Genomic DNA, 19,120 nt, shown 5'->3' with positions numbered 1-19,120 from the left:
AGGAAACATGTGTATTTGAGCAATCTAAGAAGAAGTATGCAACATTTCTTTCTTAATTGCCTCGGTTGTGACACATCATTCAGTCTGTAAAAAATAGTAACTTATTTGCATTTAATCTGTCACACAGACCATGAAACAAATATATCCAATACAGGCCATGCAAGTCTATAATATTTGGCAAGTCTATATTACTGCAGTTTCGGACTGAAGAAAGTATCTTGGCTACCTTTATTATAATATTTCAAAGACAATTTAACAACTGTTTCTTTCTGTCGCATATGTTATTTCTCGATACAAGATGTCAGTCTAATCTGCACTATAGTGTCGGAATATTCAAATCTGAAAAAGACATATCCCGCGAACAGTTATATTCTTATATAGCAGTTGCTTATTGAGTCTATATCAATCTACAAAATTTATAACAAGTATTGGACACTACGTTTTTATTAGAATAACTACTGCGTAGATAGTAGATGAATACCTAACATTTATAAGCAGGATTACAAGAAAAAAAATACGTTTAAGTCTAAAAGTACGAAACCGCCCATCAATTAATATTTTGTAAAAATGACACCCCTACAAAAGAACAATGACTCCCTTTAGATGAACTAGGGAGTCATAACGACCCCCAGTTTTAAGAGGCTAGGGAAAACCCTCGAAAGGACGAGGGTGTAGCAATACTACCACCTCGCTTGATCGTCTTGTTAACCATTGGGGCGGTTGGGTAGCCCTGTGATGAAAGCGTTCGCTCGTTACGCCGAAGGCACGGGTTCGTTTCCCCAAATTGTGTGAAGCCCACCTCTTGTGTCCCCTGCCATGACAACCTGCTAAAAGCGGCGTAAAACCAAACTCACTCTTGTTAATTATGCCTTGAGCATCAATGAGGTCCTCACGACAAGTACACCCCAGAATAGTTTAGAAATACGATGTTTTACACAGACCTCCTTTGTGTTGTCTCAATTTGGAAAACCGTGAAGTCTTTACATGGAGTCTTAACGAGTTTCATCGAGAGCGTACTCAGTCCGAGTCCGACGCCGTGTCCCCGGCGTCACAGGCCGCTAGTCATCTCCCCCGGGCCCTCAGGATGCTTGAGTTGGTGTTGGCCCGGGGGCGCGGCGGGGTGTAGGCTGGCGGGAGGGTCAGGTAGTCGTCCTGGTGGTGGTTGATGGAGGAGGACCGGGTGTCGACAGCACCAGGGGACGACGGCAGATGACCCGGCGACTGTGACCGATACAACGTCGTCTCGCATGTCGGCGGTGCTGCAATGTAATTGTTGCTTTATAAACGACCGTTTCATAGTGGAAGGAGATACAATGTGATTGGTCAGTGACTTCAACGCTCACCACCTACACAATTTATTTCAGCATTACAGTTTGTGTTTTTGTCATTCGAAAGATATTTTTTGTAATGCGCACAGATGTTACAGACATAATTATTTCATATCGTCATTGCTTTTTTAAAGTATAGTGGCCATAAACTTTCACAAAAGTCAACCAAAGCTTATTCTGCTGTAGGAGGTCTACTGTCTAGGAGGTCAGGTACTGCATTGCCCTGTACTTTCCTGTACTGGGTGCCGTTGTACAAAAAAACAACATTAGCGCTACGACTACGTAAGTCTATGTTAATGTATGTGAGTCAAGATCACCTATGCGCTAAGAATGCTTTGTACAAGTGCACCCTGTTCTGTGGGTCTGCATGTGTTGACTGCCGTCATTTCTTGTGCTGGCCACCTTGTAAATACAGGAAGGAAATGTGTCTTTACTTACACGGGGATGTCCAGTCAGGGTCGGAGGTACCCGGCAGTTCAGGGGGGATGTGCTGTAGCCCCACCACCCCGCTGTCAAGTTCAGAGGTGAGTGACCCTTGTCTTAACGGCACTGTCCCCACAATCAGCTCTATAGGGATCTTCATTTGCTTGAAGGAAAGAGCCGAGGGTTTCACCTTCAGCTGGGAAACATAAACATATTCAGATAAGAACATCTCATCATCGATGATCAAGAGTATCATGTCTCCATTATATGTTGGTAAATAGCCGAGACCAATTCGCAACCACAGCTTCTTTTAGAGTTCGATTTGAATGACACCAGTTATAACCGTTCATGCAAAGTTAGAGGTGGAGTAAGTGAGTTAGTTGGGTTTCACGCCCCTTTGAATAGTCTTCCAGTACCTATATCAATGGCGTAATGTGGGAGGAAAGCCCGAAGTGATGCATGTCTCAGACGTTAACCCCTTTCGTGAAACCCACGAGCACGGGTATGGAGCTGACACAATCTAGAAACATAATCGTGCGAACCGGCATTCGAATCCACAATCATAGGTTTTGGCGTGACCAAGCTACGCAACTCTGCACAGCGAATCGCGGCGCTTTAGACGACTGGGCCACCCTTGCCCCCAGGTGGAGATGGAAGTACTGCATGACGCCACTTCCGAATCTGCCCGGAGAGCAGAAGGTCAGTGATTAATTAAAAGGAGCCAAGACACTTTCTTCATGTCATTATACTGCAGTAATCTAGACTTGAAAAATATTAAAGACTTGCATGGGCTTTATTGGATATATTTGTTTCATAGTCTGTGTGACACACTCATGATTACTTGGCTCCTAAAGTCACAGACCGCCTTCGTGGTCAAGAGGTAGAGCGTCCGCCCGGAGAGTTGAAGGTCCAGAGTTCGTCCCCCGTCCGCGTCATACCAAAAGACGTTTAAAAATGGTACTTGTTTTTACTCGGCATTAAGTAACATAAATGATTAAGATTAAGGACATAATGGAGTAAAAGCAATTTATGTAGGCGATGCATATTCCTGTATGTCATTTGTATACATGGAGTTAGATTTATGTCTACGCAGGATTTCTTTTGTTATAAGGATATTCGTGTAATCCAGTCTGTCGATATTAGCTTTAAACACTCTGTTTTATGACGTGTTTAAGCAGAATATAACGCCGGTTCCATGCAATGGCTTTCGGTTTTTGAGTAAGTGAGCGTGTGAGTTGTGTTTAACGCCGCTTTTAACAGAATTCCAGTTATATCGCGGCGGGTCAGCTTAATGTGGGAGGAAAGCCCGACGTGATGCAGGTCTCAGACGTTTACCACTTCGGTGAAACCCACGAGCACGGGTATGGTGCTGACGAACCTAGAAACCTAATCGGGGTGAACCGGGATTCGAACCCACAATCATAGGTTTCTGGCGTGCCCAAGAGACGCAACTCGCGAATCGCGCGAATCGCGGCGCTTTAGGCGACTGGGCTTCCAGTGCCCCGTTGTCGGTTTTTGACTTGCGTGGGATTAGGTAATGCCTTTCTTAATGACGGTCGGTTACTGTATACGGTATATTCATGCTGAGCTCTTGATTGTTCGCAGTAATATTCAGCTGTAACATGGCGACCTATAAATGTCAAGTGATTGCTATTATGAGCAAATTTCCATACTGTCGGTGTGCAATCAACTTTCCAGTTCAGATTCGTTATGCAAGTCAGCATTAAGCGGCTAAAACAAGGCCTGGTCATATCGGAGTACACTGAGTGTGTATACGTGGGGTATCCATGTTAAACTACGGCATGGTATCTCAGTGGACTAGAGCTTTAAAACAGGACAAGAACAAACAACCACACGTCGCATGCACGTCGCTATATAAGTGCAATTATCTTGAACGCGACGTTAAACCCCATTTCATCTCACCTCGTTGCGATGTGCCTGCATAGCCGACGGCTCTTAGTTCAGAAATAGCTTAGTACAATATCAGGTTTTGATCGCTTGACTTTATTCTGCCGAAGAGTTTATCCCCGGCACGATTTCGACGTCTGTGCAACTCATTATCGATTAAAACAACTTGGGGATATTATTTCTGTCAAGCTATATCTGCAAAGAGTCATTTAAACGCTACAAATATTTCATTTCTGAAATGCTTTTTTTCTACGAAATGCGAAATTTAAATATTTTTGCACATTGGGAATGTGTAAATAGAACTATGCGTCATGAGTGAAATAATCTTGAACGTAACATTAAAATCCATTTCACCTCACATCACTGATAGCAGGGGGGGTTTTGCAGCCCATTGGGTAAAGTGTTCGCTCATTGCGCCAAACGCTCGGGTTCGATTCCACACATTTGTACAATATAGGTTAAATGGAGTCCCACGACGTGATATTGCTAAACATGGCGAAGAACAGTTCACGTTCACTCATTCACTCTGTGACAAACTCTCACCATCACTTTCTGGTAGGAGTGTATGAGGCCACACCCACGCAGGTTCCCTGGGGGGCAGAGAGGGAGGCGCAGCTTGTTTTCCCTCTTCTCATATGTGGCTCGGGCAGGTATCCGACCAAACTTCAGCTTCGCCACAACTCGCTCTGTTCTCTTGTCCTGGCTCCTCGCCTTGTAGTCTGTGATCTGACGCAGTTCCACAGACACTCGGTGGACATCACGTGCTGTGTCATTCCGGATCGAGAATTTTAGAGGGATTATCTCCCCTGGAACGAAACCTTTCCGGTTTAGACGCAAGGCGGCGTTACAGACCCCTGACGGTGAGAATAACGCCGAGACTTTCATGCTGTCAGATACTTCAACGAACTCCTGCAAGGTCAAGGTAACAGTAAAAGATTGCAATATAACGACATTACAGATACGGTGGTCAAATCGTCTAAGCGCCGCAATTCGATGTGAAGAGTGGCGTCTCTTGTGAGTACCACCAACACACGAATTTGCCTTCGACTCCCAGATTCACCATGGTTTGTCAGCACCATATTCGTGCTCGTTGGTGTTCGAAAAAGGTTTGCTCCATCTATGGTTAAAATACATAGATCGCTAAATGACACACTATTGTTCTCCGTGTCATGAATTTCCCTCCTGGAAATAATAAGTTTGATATTACGCCGCTTTTAGCAATATTCCAGCAATATCACGGCGGGGGACACCAGAAATGGGCTTCACACATTGAACCCATGTCGGGAATCGAACCCGGGTCTTCGGCGTGACGAGCGAACGCTTAAACCACTAGGCTACCCAACCTCCCTTTCTGGAAATAACAATTTGCATGATTTATACCTATTAACGTCCAAAAACTCTATTGTGGTTAGAATTTGAAATATGAGCTAAAACGAGAATCAACAGTCCAAAAATAGCAAACTGATACGCTTTAGCATGAATCTAAACCTGGACCCAGACAATACATAAAGAAGACAAGGCGAGGATGGTAAACTAGGTAACGCATTAAGGAAGTAGTCTGTTGGGTTGTGCAGTTCAAACGGCTACTTTAGAAACATTTCCACTTTATCTTCGAGATCTCTTGATTTCATTGTGCAATAAAACTGTCGCAAAACGGTAATTGTACGTACGTTGGCGTCTGGTATTTCATTAAGATCTACTTTAGCCAGAACAGTGAAGAGCTTCGTGTTTGTGTCAGTCCGCCAGGAGCGGTCAATAAACACCTTGAGCCAGTAGCGAATGTAGCCAAACTCGCCATCGAATGAACTCGGTACTCCCTCGGGAATATGGAACTGGAACTGAAGGTTATGGCAGCCGCGAGGAAGTTGCCCCGACCCTGAAGATTAAGGACATAATGGAGTAGAAGCAATTTATTTAGGCGATGCATATTCCTGTATGTCATTTGTATACATGGAGTTAGATTTATGTCTACGCAGGATTTCTTTTGTTATAAGGATATTCGTGTAATCCAGTCTGTCGATATTAGCTTTAAACACTCTGTTTTATGACGTGTTTAAGCAGAATATAACGCCGGTTCCATGCAGTGGCTTTCTTTAAGCACACGCCGGAGACTGGCTACTGGTAATTATTGTCGGTTTTTGAGTAAGTGAGCGTGTGAGTTGTGTTTAACGCCGCTTTTAACAGAATTCCAGTTATATCGCGGCGGGTCAGCTTAATGTGGGAGGAAAGCCCGAAGTGATGCAGGTCTCAGATGTTTACCACTTCGGTGAAACCCACGAGCACGGGTATGGTGCTGACAAACCTAGAAACCTAATCGGGGTGAACCGGGATTCGAACCCACAATCATAGGTTTCTTGCGTGCCCAAGAGACGCAACTCTGCACAGCGAATCGCGGCGCTTTAGACGACTGGGCTTCCAGTGCCCCGTTGTCGGTTTTTGACTTGCGTGGGATTAGGTAATGCCTTTCTTAATGACGGTCGGTTACTGTATACGGTATGTTCATGCTGAGCTCTTGATTGTTCGCAGTAATATTCAGCTGTAACATGGCGACCTATAAATGTCAAGTGATTGCTATTATGAGCAAAGTTCCATACTGTCGGTGTGCAATCAACTTTCCAGTTCAGATTCGTTATGCAAGTCGGAAGTCAAAATCACGTACATGTACAAACAGGGCTAAATAACGGGGGCACATGTGCGTGTGTGCGTGCGCGCCTGCCTATGTGTGTGTGCGTGCGTGCGTGCGTGCGTGCGTGCGTGTGTGTGTGTGTGTGTATGTGTGAGTGAACGAACGTCTCTGCGTTTCAAGAAGGATTCGATTTACACTGATTGATGACAGCTCAAAATATACCAACAACAAAAAATGTATTATTTAGAATTAACATGGTATTCACAATTCGATATGATTACAAGCATACACAATTTCTTGCTGACTGCTAGGTACTCCTCCTCGGCCGTGTGCTGGTCAGCGTAGCCCGGGTTCTGAGCTTCTGACATAGAACTGGAACTGTCCTCCCAAAACACCCGTGCTTGACCACGACACTCGATCCGGATATCTGTCACATACAGAAAAATGAGTTATACCCTTGTATATCACATATATCCTTTACCAAAGCGGTGTGTTAAGAGGCATGGGACTTACAGCATGCAGACCAGGGGTAGGAGTAACTATATACTCCTCGGTCCATGTAGGTAACACGTGGACATACTGGTCACATCATGCAGCTTTGGGACCAATCAGTTGGAAGTTTGTCGTCTCTGAAGACATTCAATACCACACAAACCTGGAATGGCTGCATCATACCTGCGGAGTGGTGACATCTGATATTTCATATAACTGTACCGACAATGTTTGGAACAGAATATTAATTCAGGTAGCAGCTTTAATTACACACCTATATTTCACAAAATCCAATTTTTACACTGACTAATTTTATTTTAGTTGTTGGTTAAAACCTGAGAAACCAAATAAGCTTTTCTGCATCCTCTAGGACATCACCATATCCAAACTATCCAGCCTAACACTATCCAACATCACACTATCCAGCCTAACATTATCCAACATCACACTATCCAGCCTAACACTATCCAACATCACACTATCCAGCCTAACACTATCCAACATCACACTATCCAGCCTAACATTATCCAACATCACACTATCCAGCCTAACACTATCCAAAATCACACTATCCAGCCTAACACTATCTAAGATCACACTATCCAACATCACACTCCCCAGACTAACACTATCCAACATCATACTATCTGATATCACACTATCCAACTTCACACTACCTAACCTCAGACTGTCCATTTTCACGCTATCCAACATCTCGCTATCAAACATCGCACTATCAGACTTCACACTATCGGATTTCACACTATCCAAACTAAAACTATCAAACATCACACTGTCCATTTTCCAACAGCGGAACACTTGTCTTTCATGGGAATGACGATATTCAAATATGAAGCTAGGCATATAATGTTGACATGCACACATTTACTATAACTCGACTATGCTTGTCGGAAGAGGCGAATAACGGGATCAGCTGGTCAGGCACGCTGACTTGATTGATGCATGTCATCGTATCCCAGTTGCGTGAATCGATGCTCATGATGTCAATCACTGGATTGTCTGGTCTTACAGACTGGAATATTACTGAATGCTGTGTTAAACACCAAACACAAACACACACTGCACAACGCTCTACACGTTACTGGCGCTTCGCTTTAAATCAACTAAACAATATTGATTCTGGGGCAGGTTAGCTTGCTGACCCCTGTTGGCATGACCAGCTTACGTGGATCAATGGTCATGCTATCAACCTCATGTTTGCGTGGTCAAGACTCGAATTCATTAAAGCCGCCGTAAAATAGCTGGAATGTCTTTCTAATGAAATTATATCTGCTGAAATTAGATAACTTAACTACATTTCCCCGAACAATAATCTCACCATGACCACATGGCACCATGGTAGTCACAGATGAGACGACTTACCAAAAAACGATAAAAGATGGTACTTGTTGTTACCCTGTCTGGCGCTCGGCATTAAGGGGATAAAACAAGGACTGGACTGCTCGGGGTCAGTATTCTGTGTCTGAGTGGGGTATTCATGTTAAACTGTGGCATGGTATCTCAGTGGGCATAAGTGCATGCACGTCGCTATATAAGTGCAATTATCTTGTACGTGAAGTTAAATCTCATTGCACCTCACCTAGAACGGGTTGTTACAAGACGGCTGACCAATAATAATGATACGAGCCAATCACCGTTGTATATTACTGCAATTGCTGGCAATCCACGGGGGGATGGAACAGGGGAAATAATGACAGCTCAGGGCAATATCAGCTGTTGCACAATCTCTGAGCTGAATATGTGGGAATGTCAATAACACACTCGTGTCCATATGGCGTGACGGAAGAACGGACTGATGAGCCATGAGTTTTTGTATTTGGCCGAGTTGTATCAAATCCAAAGATGAGCCACAAAACATTGAACAGAAAAGATCTCTCCCCCCCCCCCCAACCTCCTGACATGTCTGTACACGTGTTTTAACAATACACACTACTTAGAAGAATTTAAAGCCCCCACCCTGATTATAAATAGCCCGCAAGGTGGCGGTGTTTCAGATTCGAATAATGACTGACAATGCAAACACAACCAAGCGTCGGGAGAAGTTTTTTTGAAAACCGTACCCAAACAAGATCATCATTGACCGTCAAACTTCGTATCAACGTGAATGACAAACCCTGGATACCAGAAATTGCTCCATATCCAGATATGACTCAATACATTTCCTTTACTGAGTAGTAGTATTGAGAAGTATTTAACACCAACTAGTTCAGGTGATGGAGAAACCCTCTGATAGAGATGGCGTATAGACACAGATAACAGAAACCGAAAGGCTAACTTATATTCTTTGTGCAGTGACCAAAAATAGGTTGTCTCTTACTAAAACTCCCACCACCTTTGTCACCCCTAATGGGAGGTCCATGATAAGTTAACAGAAGGTAAATACACAAGCGATGAAGATAAAGTGATCGGGCGGTTGCTACTGAATGTCTAGTGGAGGTTCATGACATGTGTCATCGTGTGTCATCTTTGCAATGGACCATCAGTTCGAATTGGTTTAATAACCACGTCATAGTGATAATGCGTTTAGGTGCTTGTCCAAGGCGGCTGAAATGATCTTTATTTGGTCATGTGACTCCTGATGTGTCGGGGTATATACAGCTTTTGAGGCGAATATGAGACACATACAGACCCATGCACGGTTCAAGTGGGAAAAGTATACATGTTCACGCCATCTCTGTTTCCTTTGTCTTGCCCAGATCATGGAAAGGACAATACGAGTCAATACGCTAGAGACGTCGTACTCATACCCCTACAATTACCACTATAGACGTTTGACAAGACTGCTCTCCAAGTCAGCACTAGGTCACAGCTACTTAGTGTACAGAGCTGAGATCCAAAGGTCACGCCAAGCAATATTAATATCATCAAATGAAATGGTCCGTGTTTTCCTCACAAATGCAAAGACCATCTAACAGAACCTCAGACTTGTGTATGTGATATAACTCGCTGTGCATCAGTAAAGTAAAGTAAAGTAAAGGTCACCAGAACAAGAGACATCGACTGTGTGACGTCAACAGTAACGTCATTCATCACCACTTGCCTCCTTTCCGCAGCCTTCAAGAAGACTCGACCCTCTATCTATCAAGGTTATGTACGAAAATACAACAAATCAGAATTCGCGTAAGGATTCGGGTACGCTGATAAAAATGATACAGGGTGCTTGAATCAATTATGGAAATAAGTGATGAATCAAAACATCGTGAAATTTGTGTAACGTCATACACCGAACTGTATTATATGAATCATAGTTGTTGATAGAAATAGAGTTATCGTTCTTGTTGAAAGTAGTTCTCTTACTAGAAGGGTAAGAGTCGCCATTCGGCTTGTCCCAGAATGGCAAAGGGCTGGTTGTGAATACATTGATAATGTCATATTGAACTGTAACGTTTCAAAAAGTTGCCATGACATTAGCTACTGGAACTGATGCTATACGTCACTCATGTGTGGTCCATCCCCATTCCACACCACGCTAATATCCCCGGGGCGGACCTACATATTGCTAATTTTATATTCCTCAACAAGCCTATTATTTCTCTGAGAGTTTCTTAAAGCTGTCGTATTGTCACGTGATGAAATCAACACCCAGATCTTCTAGTCACAATTGGCTTTGATGGTGAGCATTGGCATTTACTTTTTGGTGGCGTTCCCAGAATCTCAGCAGGAGAGGGAAGGCCTGTGTCAATTAGATAGAGTACGAGGCTCCGGGCGATACTCCATGGTCGGCGCTCTCGGCTCCGTTAATCCTGTCAACGACCTTGAAGGCGTCGAGACCGCCTCGGTCTCAAGTAAATGCTTCATTAGATCAACAGTTCAACTCAACTGTTCGGAAGCAATGTTATCGATTTGAAATGTCCCCTTGAATTCTCAAACCGACTCCATTTACAAGAACCGATTGAAATTCTGTTCTAAGCGAACGCTTTCGAGTTTTCCTTGACGTTTTGGGCCCCGACGGGTGAGCTGTCATGAAAAGTAAAGCTTTAAGCCCAAAGAACGTATCTTGAAGGGAGTAGAGCCACATCCTTTGTTTGACATGACATGAAGATACACAAGCAATGTCGTGACCTCACACCTAAACATGACATGCTCGACTATCAGCACACTGATCACACTGAACCAGGACGCGGCACTGAGCATGCCGCGCATCCACGACAACACCAAGTGATGTCATGACTGAAAGTACCGTGGAACTTACTACCTTAACGTGTGTGTGTGTGTGTGTGTGTGTGTGTGTCCGTTACAGAGGACATAAATCTAACAGTAGAGTATTCACAATCCGTTCCAGAGGACATGAATCTAACAGTAGAGTATTCACAATTCGTTACAGAGGACATGAATCTAACAGTAGAGTATACACTATCCGTTACAGAGGACATGAATCTAACAGTAGAATATTCACTATCCATTCCAGAGGACATGAATCTAACAGTAGAGTATTCACTATCCATTCCAGAGGACATGAATCTAACAGTAGAGTATTCACAATTCGTTTCAGAGGACATGAATCTAACAGTAGAGTATTCACTATCCGTTACAGAGGACATGAATCTAACAGTAGAATATTCACTATCCATTCCAGAGGACATGAATCTAACAGTAGAGTATTCACAAATTCGTTACAGAGGACATACATCTAACAGTAGAATATTCACTATCCATTTCAGATTACGTGAATCTAACAGTAGAGTATTCACTATCCGTTCCAGAGGACATGAATCTAACAGTAGAGTATTCACAAATTCGTTACAGAGGACATAAATCTAACAGTAGAATATTCACTATCCATTTCAGAGGACATGAATCTAACAGTAGAGTATTCACTATCCGTTCCAGAGGATATGAATCTCACAGTAGAGTATTCACTATCCGTTACAGGGGACACGGATGTCACAGTAGAGTATTCACAATCCGTTCCAGAGGACATGAATCTAACAGTAAAGTATTCACAATTCGTTTCAGAGGACATTAATCTAACAGTAGAGTATACACTATCCGTTACAGAGGACACGAATCTCACAGTACAGTATTCACTATCTGTACTAGAGGACATGTAACTCACAGTAGAGTATTCACTATCAGTTACAGGTGAGGTGAGATGAAATGGGGTTTAACGTTGTACTCAAGACTATTGCATTTACATGTACATAGCGACGTGCATGCGCGTGTGTGTATTTTTATACTAGTCCGGATTAATGCCAGTGTTATTGTGCTAGGCCACTGTCGCAGTTTAACATGGATTCTCTGAGCCAATCAGTCCATGTTTATCCCCTTTATGCCGAACGCCAGGCAGGGTAACAACAAGTAACACCTTTTAACGTCTGTTAAAAATACTGCTCCCTTGAGGTTGAATTTCGCTTGATATGAAAGAATTTTGTTGACAATTGTTTCGCCCTTTTTCACCACCTACTTACAATGGCCTTTAGCCACCAGAATGGCAGAAATGTTTCTTGATCAATGATCCAATTAGAAAGTGTTAGATTTTGCGCGTTATATCTACTTAGTTAACCAAACTTGAAAAACTTAAACGCAATTCCTTCGTGTTAGCACCAATTTGTCCAATTTCAATGGGTTGTCGACCTGAATTAAGGAAACATCGATTGCGTTTAAACGAGATCGTGGGCTGTTTCTGCTCAAAGAATACTTTTTTAATCAAACCAGATATTCAAAGCATATAGCACTATTACGAAGCGGGCTCCTCTAACGTTCGACGGCTGATTGACATGCTTTGAACCTCACATAGAAAGACTTGAGTTAATGATATTAATATGATTTCAACACAATCCCCTTTCACATTGATACACTTTTGCCAGAGATGTTGAAGGGATTTCATCCCAGTTTGGTAGGAGTCCTTCTCATGGCTGTCCAAAATGTCCTCAACAGTTGCAATGACATCATCGGGCGAGTCGCAGTGGGTCGCCGGCTAGATCTTCCCTAATGTTTGGGAACTTATAGATGTCTGATCCAACTCGATCAGGAGAGTAAGGTGCTGAAGTAGTCCGAAGCCACCCTCGTGGATTATAGGCATGGCAATGACTGATTTATGTTCTGGCGCATTGTCTCAGCTTCATAGTTTCATCCAGTAATTGCCTGAAAGGTACAGCATAATAGGCTCCGTTTATTGGCTGGCCTTTTGGGCGATAGTCCACCATGATGATACTCTCGGCACCCCAGAACACAGAGGCCATAACCTTTCCAGCTGATGTGACAGTTCCTGTCTTCTTTGGTGGTGGTGATGTCAAATGATTCCACTGTTTACATTGTCGTAGTGAAGCTAGATTTCATCCATAGTCACAAATCATTGCAAGAACGCTTCTGGCTCAGCTTCGAACAGAACTATGATATCATCGTGGTACATCGTGTGCCTGGTGCGTTTTTAATCAGTTGTCAGAAGCTTTGGAACCCAACGAGCTGATACTTTCTTCATTCGCGAAGATTCTGTGATGTTGGAATTTACTCTCTCTCAATAAATGTCAACAGTTACTGATCTAGCAACATGACGCGGATTCGGGAGATTCTCTGGATAATTTCTGATGTTGTTGACATGATAGGCCTTCCAGGACTGGGTCGTCTTCAAGGCTCCACCTGCCACACTTTAACTCTGCTGTCCACCTCTTTACGGTGACATAGGAAGGGGCATGATTCCCTAGTGTACTCATATCTTCATGGATGGCTTTTGGTGTTTAGCCCAAGTTTGTTTATTTTCCAAAGGTCACAGACGCCTACTTATTTTAGTGCCTTGTCACAGCGAACTAATTAGCTCAACGTTCCTTATGAGGTTCAGCACTTTTCCACCAACGCCGTAAATGTAACTTGTGAATGTATATGTGACGTTGTATAGAATAACGCAAAATGTCAAGCTCTCTGTTGTCTCTATTACTTGAAGTACACCCTCTTAATCAAAGTGTATAATGTTTTGTTACAAAGCGTATTACCACACATTCCAAAACAATGTACTTGTTACCCAGCTCGGCATTAGGGAGATGAAACAAGGACTGTTCGGCTTGGAGTCAGTATATTGTGTTCGATGGTTTTGATGTTACACTGCGACATCTCACATAAACTGCTATCTACATAATTATAATAAATGACATTCTTATTTCAAAATACCTTCCGAAAATGAGAGAATAAAGAACTTTACTATAAATATTGACCTATGTGGTGATGTGGCCGTGAAGTCAGCTATTTCAATCAGAAGTGTTTAATGTGATTTGGAAAAAAAATATTGACCAATCACAATAGAGACTTTTCAAATTCCTGGTAGAATCCCGGTGACGTCTGGCAATGTGTGCGTTCAGGATTACATATTATGTACATGTTATAACAAAATCAGCTTCGTACATCATGTTGTATGATCTCTAACAAACGTTGAGTAGCATAATATAGCTGGGGTGTTATATGATCGGACCTACTTGACTTAATGTGTGTGAGATAGTGGCAGCAGACTCCTCACCATACAAGGGACTGTATGTGTGTGATGGTGTGTGTGTTGGTGTGTGATTGTGTATGTGTATGTGTGTGATTGTATGTGTGTAAGTATGTATGTATGTATGTATGTATGTATATATGTGTGTGTATGTATGTATGTATGTATGTATGTATGTATGTATGTATGTATGTGTGTGTGTGTGTGTGTGTGTGTGTGTGTGTGTGTGTGTGTGTGTGTGTGTGTGTGTGTGTGTGTGTGTGTGTGTGTGTGTGCATTATACCTAGTTGAGGTATACTAACGTTTGTCGTCTGCCTAGGTCATGATATATACCTTCTTCATTGTACCACATTGTATCCAGTTGAGGCTCCATGCGTCATCTTCTTGAAACACACTATGCTATTGATCGAGCTCTGTATTCTATTTACATGTTCTCTGCTTTTATATACTGTAGTGCTATTCCAGCTCCATTTCACTGTATTTGCAATAAGCAATCATATATGATGGATAATAAAGGAACGCCGTCCATTCGGGGGATTCAAAAACAGTAAACTACGGTTATAACGAACTCAAATGGGCCACACTAATTTGAGTTCGTTATAAGCATATGTACGGCATATACGCAGTAAATGGTCGGGACCAAACAAATAAGGTCGTCATATCCGTCTGTTCGTTATAAGCATGTTCGTTATGAACGTGGTTTACTGTACATGGAAATCAGCACATGGCTTTGTTGGTCCATTCTGTTGTTCTTGTAAATCAACAAAGGAACATTTCTGTTCAGTTAATACTAATCTACAAGAAACCATTAAATTCATACATGGTTATGCGAAGCAAACTGGTAATTGGGATGGGGACGGTAATCGATAAGCTCCCTTTAACTGTTTCAGCCTATGGAATTGGCTTCTGGTGTGGTAAATTGCTGGTCGGTTAATGTGGTGTTTCGGTGTTCGTGAACACAGCTACTTAGGTCACGTTGCTGCCCCTCTAGCTGAAACACATTCATCGAAAAGGAATCAGTTAAAGCTTACAGTATCGACCGATTCAAACTTGCTCGCAGGATATTAGGTTTGATTGAGACCAGATTTCACCGGTAAATGTTAACGTTTTTATCAGCCTTGCTGTTTTCGGATGTCATACATCTACTCGAGCCCTGTGCTAAACGTGAACTTAAATAATCAAGCGTTTGATGATAACAGTGTGACTGTTGTTTTACGTCGCAATTAATATTGTTCCAAGAGAACCATAACCATGACTGTGTGCTATTGAGCCCATACCACACAACCTGTGGTTCAGGTCATGAGAAGCATCCTATGTCGATGACCCTAAACAATGAAACAGCTGTCTGCCACATATTGTATGGGTGTTATTGTGTACGTCGTAATATGATATTCAAACATCTGGTTCAAATGGTTCATAGAATGATAAACGAACTTTCTGGGTACGATCTCATATAAAGAACACAGTTTCAGGGCCTCACAACCCGATCCCCATTGTAGTTGTTTTTTACCAGGTCATGAGATGCTGGGGGTTAATTGGGTGTCTGTCTCATAGAATAATGAACAATCACTGGATTGCCTTGTCCAGATTCGATTATTTACAGACCGCCGTCATATGGCTGGAATATTGCTGAGTGGGGCGTTAACAACAAAAGAAACCAACCAAAAAACAGAACCCGGTCTTCAGCGAGGTCTACGATGGTTTACAGTGCCCTTTTACAAGAGAGAGATGCATCTACAAGTACATCTACGTCACCATCACACGGTACATAGATGAACGACGTGTTGCCTTCTTCTTGATGATGATAAATGGCGTTAACAACAAACAAACAAAATCGACGAGGGAAATGGCATAACGAATATTTACGGTATGCAATGGTTGACATTGTTTGTGACGGCTGCTACGGGGAGGCAGGATACACTCAACCGTTCGCGAACACGTGGTATCATCACTATTTCATAGTGATTCATAAACACATGTTTATGATAACAGTCGGAATAGTAAAATCGGGATTGCGTATGAATATGGAAAAGGTTCTGTCGCTTTTATATACATTTATACAAATATATTAAAAGAGATTCCTTGGCATTTGATTGGTAATCAATACACCTTCTGCGTTTATGCTTTCATTAACCGACAAAGTCATAGGCCACTAACAGACTATTGTTCCCTGTTTGGCTGTTAATGGAATGGGCGCTGCATTAAACGATGTCATTGATTCCGATTTAATATTTATTTGTAAGAATTGATTTCAATATCTGTTTTCCGTGTGAAGAGTTTCAAAACGTAAAAAAGCGGTGTGCATCCTTTTGTGAACAGTTTAAATATCGATTCAGCCTAAAAAATGTAATTTAAAAATTCTGCATTATATATGATTCGTATTTACTGAAGCATGCTATGTGAGTCAGATAGATTTAACCGTGGTCTCCACAAAATGTCGGTACACGGCACCGAAACGAATGTTATTCATCTGTGACAACAAGGTGTACTTAAATTAAGACTGCATTATTATGGCAAATAGTCTGTATGTTAGATTCAAGGGCTAAATCGATGCAGAACATGTTATTTGAGCGCCGTGTAAGTAAGTGGAATACTGTGATATAACGGCACTTAGACTGTATATGTTAGACACCCGTGAGGATTTCGGGTAAGAATAAGGTTAAAGTATATAGGTTCCCGACAACCTCTGTTTGTCGTAAGAAGCGACTAAATGGATCGGGTGCTCAGAATCGGAGACTTGGTTGGTGTATGTCGTATCCCACTTGTGTGGATCGATGCTCACGATGTCAATCACTGGATTGTATGGTCCAGACGCGGTTAGTTACGGACTGCTGCTATATACGGGTAGTTTTGACGGTGTGCGGAGTCACACACCCAAGCAAACTGTATATTAGACAGTTGCACACAAGATCACCATACATGATTATCACACCTAGCATCCCAACACTAACACTGAGTGTCCATTCCCAATGACTTTGTGAATATGTTATTTTTAATGCCAAGTCCTTGATTCCAGGTCCCAATGTCATTCTTACTACTTCTCAAAGAGAAGTACGGACGACTTGTGCCTTGAAACTGCCTGTCTTTGTAATCACGAATCCAATGTACAAAAACACATTATGACATCAGCTATCGTAATTTTCATACATTTTCTTAAACGATATCAACAAAGTACAATCGTCTCTATAACGAAAACAACTCCTTATACAGCTTACCTTTGGTATCCAGGATTTGAGACGCCTCCAAAGCAACCCGCCCCCTTAATATGCCTCCTGGATGGCAAACTCCGCTGGAATTGGTAACACAAATATCAAAGGTCTGCAGCTTCCCCATCATTTAAAGTATGAAACAGCAGCTGTGACTAGGAGCAACATCAGTTCATCTGCGACCACAGTCGGCGGAGAACTCGGCTGTCCCCGCAACACGGCACTGCGCGTCAGTCTGACCGGCTCATGTTTATAACTGTCTAATGCTGCGGCGCTGTCACGTATAATAACTTTCTCCGGGCTACGTGTGATAGCAGTGATGGTTCCTGTGTGTTGACATTAAACATGTTTACGTAACAAGATGTTTTAAGATGGAGATGACTCCACGGCTAGTATATCATACTATGGGTTAATATTATTGGAAAATCTACTCTCTGAGTATATCTTCGATACGAATGTTCGTGTAGGGAGTCATGCATTACTGTGTGGAATATGTCCATTTTGAAAGTATGGTAACATCTATCAGTCAGAATTTCCTGGTTTATACAGAAAACCCCAAGCCGTTATACCGGAAACCCCACGTCTTTATACCGGAAACCCCACGTCTTCTTACCAGAAACCCCACGCCTTTATACCGGAAACCCCACATCATTATACCGGAAACCCCTACGCCTTTTTATTAGAAACCCCACGACATTATGCTGGAAACCTACGCTTTTATACCGGAAACCCCACACTGTTATGCCGAAAACCCCACCCCTTTATACTAGAAACCCCACGCCTTTATACCGGAAACCCCACGAAATTATACCGGAAACCCCACGAAATTATACCGGAAGTCCCACACCGTTATACCTGAAACCATGTGATTTTATACCAGAAATCCCACGACGTCATACTGAAACCCCTCGCCATTCGGTCAATCTTAATGGGAACGTCTACATCGATACAAACGGTTGTGACTATTGTATTAATCCGTATCCCCAAGTCGTTCAACCAAACAATTTCACTGATTAAGCAATCATCCGGATTGACGGTGTTTCTTCGTATGTAACCGCGGTACAATTGATGATGGATTTGAAAATGAAGCAGATATAAATATGAGTGAGTGAGATGGGTTAAACCCCGTAACAATAGGTTAATAACACCTCGTGTTTGTCAGTAATGACAGCTAACATTGGAACCAGGTGGTCAGGCTCTGTGACCCTCTCTGTGGCTTGACTGATTGCATGTCATCGTTTCACAACGGCCTTGGTTGATGTTCATGCTGTCAATCACTGGTTTTACTCGTTAGTATTATTAAGTGAATATCATTATAGGTCGTAGCAGGAATAGTACTAGCTGTGGAATTAAACAACCCTCGCTCACCCATACACACGTTGCATATAATGTTCCAGCACAGGAAAATGGCTTATTGTTATGTTTTTTTATATCACAACCTTTTATATACTGGTATATTTCCATTTATTTTTGTATTATCATTTCCCATGTAATTATCATTGATATATTAAAAGCAAACAAGGAGGTGTGTTCAACTGGAAGAGAACAACAACAGGATACACCCAAGTGAATTCATTCTCTGTGGGTAAAGTGATTGATTTATGCCACGGTCGGGCGTGTTGTGGACTACAAAAGTTAATACAGCGTTGCTGTAATTGAAATTGACGACCCATGTTCAGCGTCTGGGTCATCTGTG

The 19,120-nt window shown here is 42.4% G+C and overlaps 1 protein-coding gene across 1 annotated transcript; it reads right to left on the bottom strand.

The window, feature by feature from the left end:
- Positions 1 to 547: 547 nt before the first annotated feature.
- LOC139468986 (arrestin domain-containing protein 17-like) lies at positions 548 to 17,632 on the bottom strand. The gene is made up of 6 exons (XM_071251127.1): positions 17,434 to 17,632; positions 6,575 to 6,712; positions 5,330 to 5,535; positions 4,203 to 4,568; positions 1,767 to 1,947; positions 548 to 1,259 (listed from the first exon to the last, which is right to left on the bottom strand). The coding sequence occupies exons 1-6, from the start codon at positions 17,552 to 17,554 to the stop codon at positions 1,063 to 1,065; spliced, it is 1,209 nt and encodes a 402-aa protein (XP_071107228.1). The 5' UTR covers positions 17,555 to 17,632; the 3' UTR covers positions 548 to 1,062.
- Positions 17,633 to 19,120: the final 1,488 nt, after the last annotated feature.

Source organism: Haliotis cracherodii, unplaced genomic scaffold (assembly GCF_022045235.1).
Source record: "Haliotis cracherodii isolate W230 unplaced genomic scaffold, xgHalCrac1.p SCAF_1, whole genome shotgun sequence".
In the NCBI taxonomy this organism is placed as follows: domain Eukaryota; kingdom Metazoa; phylum Mollusca; class Gastropoda; order Lepetellida; family Haliotidae; genus Haliotis; species Haliotis cracherodii.
Note: the sequence above shows the minus strand (reverse complement) of the source record. Positions and strands in the feature narration are given on the sequence as shown.

What these genes read in the sequence shown, in the direction of transcription:
- LOC139468986 (XM_071251127.1), bottom strand. Translation starts at nt 17,554, where the DNA reads ATGATGGGGAAGCTGCAGACCTTTGATATTTGTGTTACCAATTCCAGC. An exon ending in ATGAAATACCAGACGCCAAC is followed by an intron (nt 4,569 to 5,329) that starts GTACGTACAATT and finishes TTGACCTTGCAG; the next exon opens with GAGTTCGTTGAAGTATCTGA. An exon ending in CCCTGACTGGACATCCCCGT is followed by an intron (nt 1,260 to 1,766) that starts GTAAGTAAAGAC and finishes ATTACATTGCAG; the next exon opens with CACCGCCGACATGCGAGACG.